General features: G+C 32.0%; 1 protein-coding gene across 1 annotated transcript; it reads left to right on the top strand.

Annotated features, from left to right (window-relative positions):
* The first annotated feature begins 1,187 nt into the window (after positions 1–1,187).
* On the top strand, positions 1,188–4,148 carry LOC110419322 (DNA-directed RNA polymerases II, IV and V subunit 8B-like). Its single transcript, XM_021432324.2, has 4 exons — positions 1,188–1,374; positions 2,378–2,535; positions 3,347–3,438; positions 3,659–4,148. Exons 1-4 carry the CDS (start codon positions 1,299–1,301, stop codon positions 3,768–3,770), a joined length of 438 nt encoding a protein of 145 aa, XP_021287999.1. The 5' UTR covers positions 1,188–1,298; the 3' UTR covers positions 3,771–4,148.
* Positions 4,149–4,927: the final 779 nt, after the last annotated feature.

The raw sequence follows: 4,927 nt of genomic DNA, 5'->3' as shown, positions 1-4,927 counted from the left end.
ATTATTTTTCATAAGAGCTTCACAATAACTTTTAAACTAAAAAAAAGATAGGCCCAACAAGCTAATTTAAATAACTAAAAAAAACCTAGGCCAAATAGGCTAATTTAAATATACTAAATTTGATTTTTATCCTTAATTTTTACTTTTCTTTTTATTTTTCTTTCTTTTACTTATATAAAAAAAATTATCTAAGCCCATTTGATTTTTGTTTTCTTTCTTTTCTTTTCTAGTTCAAATCATTTCCATTAAATGCATCAACGACACAATAAAATAAAATTAGATATCTATAGAATTTAAATTACTTTCTCCTTTTTCAATTATAAAAATTATTATTAAATTCTGATTTCCATCCAAAATTATCAATTTGATATGTGATATATAGAGGTGACTATAGATTAGATATAGTATGTTTACACTTTTTAAAGTCAAGCCTTATCTCAATTTGACTTGTCTATTTTTTATTATTAAATATTATAAATTATTTTAATATATTTAAATAAATTTTAAATTAAATTATATTGAAATATATTATATATTAATAAAAATAATATCTTTAAGCTCGTACCAAGTTGAACTAGTTCTAAGTGTTTGGACAAGTTATTCGACTCTTAAACACCTTTCTACCTAAGATATTATTGGATAAATTTACCAACTTATTATATTTTATATAAAAAATTAATGAAATAAATTAAATAGACTTGAACTTAAAAAATTTCAACACTTTTTTCTTGCCATGGAGACAAGACATTTGGTTCATGATTAATACTAGTAAGTTACAACTTTTGAAATTTTATTTTCCTTTAAATTTAATTTAAATAATAAAAATTATTCATTTATCCTTTGTCGATATAGTGGTTGTGCATAGTCCGATTGGAAAAAAAATCAACTTCAAAATATTTTTTAACATTGATAATGGAATTATTTTAAATTTCATAAACAGATTCAAAGGGTTAGTCCATTTAAATATATTTTAAATTATAATAAATGATTTAATCCTTTAAAAAAATTAAAAAATAAAATCATAGAAAATGGGCCCATATCTCTAGAATCTCCGTGATCCAGCCCAAGTTTTGAGTTATCGATTGCGTGTTCCGAGTCCAAATGCTTACCCTTCGGCCCTTCCAGACCCAGCAGAATTTACCCTTCCCTTCCCTTCCCTTCCCTTTAAAAGCCAGTCTCCTTCCTAGCCCCTCTCTCGCTGCCCAACCGCTCGTCTTGCTGTTCTGTTTTTGTTGTGTTTGAGATACTTTTGTACCCTGTGTTTAGTGTTTAGTGTTGAAGGTAAAAATCTGCAGAATATGTCAAGCATAATACTTTTCGAGGATATTTTTGTGGTTGATAAGCTTGACCCAGATGGTAAAAAGTTTGATAAAGGTAGAACTCTTTAAATCTTTCCTTCGCTTTTTTATTCTTCTTTTCTCTAAGTTACTCACTGTGGGTATTTATTATTTGTTTCCCTGTGTTTCTTTTTTTGCTCTGTATTGTTTTGCAATTATGTGTAGATGTTATTGACTCAACTTGATAGTGAAAGCGTAAGTTTTATGCTTGGGCTTTTCTCTTTTTTTTTTTTGTAATGAAGTTTTTTTATTATAGAATTGGGATGATTTTTTGGTGTCTCCATGTTCATTAAGAGATCCTGGAATTTAGTTTCCAAGGTTTCTTATTTGTTGTTGTCATAATTAGTATTATTTTTGAATGGGATTAAGCCTTGGTAAATTGACTTGGAATTAAGCCTTGGTAAATTGACTTACTTATTTAGAGGTAATGCCCAAAGCTATAATAGGTATGTAAGCTATTTAACAAAATAAGATATTGTATGATGGTTAAATTTTGTTGCATAATTTTACTTCAAAAACCAAAAAATATAGCAAGATTTGGCATTTATATTATTTCATTGCATCTAAAGCTTAAAACATTCTAGCTCCTGTCTGTGTAGGAGTAGAAGTGCCTATTTGGTTAAGCTTTTATTTGGTGATAGATATAAGGTAGTTCTAGAGGTGGCAGTTCATGTTGCCTGATTTGTAAGTGAAGTATGTGTTTACTGATCTTGCCTAAAGAAATAAATAATATTAATCAACTATTAACTTTTACTTGATGAGGAGCTATTCCTAGATAGGGTTGCAGCATCAGGACATGGAGCTTCAGCGTAAGCTTCATACATATGCCCCTCTATACCCTAATCTTTCTTTGATCATGTCATATATTAAATGTCCATGGACACTTTTACTTCATTTTTTCTTGTATTCATTTTAGATGGTGTGCTCGCTTGACTCCCCTCATGGATAGATTGCAAAAAATAATATCAATCAACTATTAACTGGCTTCAATTTAGTGTTTTGTTAGCGTTTCCCATTTACGTTTTGATATATTCATGCAGTTACTCGTATGGAAGCCCGGAGCCAGAATTGTGATATGTTCATGCATCTAGATGTGAATTCAGAGATATATCCTATGCATGTCGGTGACAAATTCACGATGGCATTAGCTCACACTCTGAACTTGGATGGAACACCTGACACTGGTTATTACACTCCGGTAGTCTTCTTATAGTTGTAGTTTAACATACTTTGCTAATTTGTTGGTTTATAACACTGAAGCTCTTGCTTTTCTATATATGAACATCAAGATCCTCTGATTAAAATTTTATGGTTTTCTTTTGCTTTGATCTTCTGTTACTTGATTTGATCAACTTCTTATTGTGCAAAAAGTCACCCGCTCTCTTTCAACTTGGGGAAGATAGATCGTCGTCATTTTTCTTAACCAAAACCCACAACTGTACAACATCCATTTCTAACCCATCTTTCATGGTTTGTTAGATCTTTGCTTCGATTTTCTAGTTTTATTGAGGGAATTTGAGTTTAAAAAGAGAAGTGGCTGACCTGTGAGAAATGAGGAAAACAAATGTGGTGAATCAGAAAAGGGTGGTGTGGTTAGCTATTCACAATGCCAATGGTGAGGTTGAAGCATTGAGGGTTGGTGTAGGAATTGAGAAACAATTAGATAAGGAGAAAGAAAAAGGAATTGGGAGTTGGGAGAAGGAGAGGATTTTTGAATATATAAAATGACAGGTAGAATTATGTGTCTCCTATGCGATAGGAAACTAGAGCTCTTGATTGTTAATTAATTAACAATGATTAGTTGATTACTTGTTATTAGGATTAGGGCTTGGAGGCGTCTTAGTTCTGGAGGCCAAAGATATGGGAAGTGTGTGTGTGTAAACGCCTAGATTTTTTGTTTCTGTGTATATATGTATTTATGCATGTATATTCATGTAAAGGCACCTATATCTTAAAGATATGCAATATTTTTGTTGTCATGTGCCTAACAAATTGGACCTATATTCCAGGGGAGGAAGTCTCTTGCAGATAAGTACGAGTATGTCATGCATGGGAAGCTATACAAGATATCAGACGATGGTTCAGCGAAAGGACTTAAAGCGTATGTTTATTCACCATGCTTGGTCATTGTGATTTTGTGTCCCACAAGTATCTCCTTGTTTATTCCACCATTATTGCTGCCGGGTGGTGCAGTTACTCTGACTTGATACTCAATAGGGTTAATTTTGTTGCTGTTTCACTATGTGACATGATCTGATCTATTTGGCCTCTTATAGTCTTCTTACTTGATCTTAGAGTTAAAGGCCTGTTCTTGTTTTCAGGGAGATCTATGTTTCATATGGCGGGCTTCTGATGATGCTCAGGGGAGAAGCTTCTCATGTCTCCCAGTTTGAACTTGACCAGAGACTGTTTCTTCTCATGAGGAAGCTGTAAAAATTTTGTTATATCTAACATATCGCTTGAACTTGGCTACATAATGTGACCTTCTGGGTGGTTGGGTGATAGCATAAAGCGTGACTCTCCTTGGCAGAGACTGGTGTAATCTTGAATTTCCTTTAAATTATGCTGGAAGCAAACAGTAGTTGAGTTGGAATTGGCTGTCATGACATTCCAAGTGTTTATAACTCTTGCAACTGTGGTAATTTTGTTCATGCTATTGTTATATTCTGTAAAACTGGCATTGTCATGTAGACCAAGCCTCTGCATGCAAGGGTTTGAGTATGGTTCCCCCTTCATTCTCTGATCACCCATCTTGTTATTGATCTGTAATAGATTTGTTAATGACTATACAGGGTTGTTTTGTGCTTTAAATTTAGTAAACCAATAAGTCCTTGTTTTTTGTGGATAGGGTTGCAAGATGTTTGATAGAAAACAAGTTATATTTGTGTTGTTGCCATTGTTAGTTAGTGGTAACCTTGAAAGAAGTACGGCAGATTGGGCTCAAGGCAAATGTATAGTTCCTCTGGGGTTTGGATTTCAGCCCTAAATCCTCCACTATCTAACTCTCCCTACGGTTTACCTAGGAAGTCCATGAGGTTGCTCATGGCAGTCAGCCAGTCAGGCAAGGTGGAACATGTACTCAGTACAGGAAATGGAGGAGCTTGTTTTTATTAGAGGTGGCAATTAGGATTTTGTATTTGGTTAATTTCAGGTTCAAATCATGTCGCGTTTGGATCATTAAGAGTTTTTGTGATTATTTTGAATTTTTTAAAAATTCAAGTGTAAATAAATAATTTCATTCTTTTTCCATAATAAATGTCAGGTTAATATCATTGATTAATTTAACAAATTTAAATTTTTTAAAAAATTCAAATAATATTGTTCTAATTTTAACATTTGACGATTTTGGCATCAGTGGAGAACAAAATATATTGGCTCGACGAATAAGGTAATAAATTTGATGGATCAATTAATTTTACATAACATTGATTAAAGTTTGCAACAAATAGGAAATCAGTAATCATGATATTTTAAATTAATTGATATAATATTGATTTATTTTAAAATTTGATCATTTTGGCACTAGCAGAGAATTAAAATTAATTAAGAGTTCTATTATTGTCTTGATTTGAATTAACTTAATAAGTCTA

Source organism: Theobroma umbraticum, unplaced genomic scaffold (assembly GCF_002168275.2).
Source record: "Theobroma umbraticum cultivar Fairchild unplaced genomic scaffold, ASM216827v3 scaffold_67.0, whole genome shotgun sequence".
Lineage (NCBI taxonomy): Eukaryota > Viridiplantae > Streptophyta > Magnoliopsida > Malvales > Malvaceae > Theobroma > Theobroma umbraticum.
Note: the sequence above shows the minus strand (reverse complement) of the source record. Positions and strands in the feature narration are given on the sequence as shown.

Bases quoted from the DNA above. Each gene is read 5' to 3' on its own strand.
- LOC110419322 (XM_021432324.2), top strand. From the start codon at position 1,299: ATGTCAAGCATAATACTTTTCGAGGATATTTTTGTGGTTGATAAGCTT. The intron at 1,375-2,377 runs GTAGAACTCTTT...ATATTCATGCAG, and splicing joins TGGTAAAAAGTTTGATAAAG to TTACTCGTATGGAAGCCCGG. The intron at 2,536-3,346 runs GTAGTCTTCTTA...CCTATATTCCAG, and splicing joins ACACTGGTTATTACACTCCG to GGGAGGAAGTCTCTTGCAGA.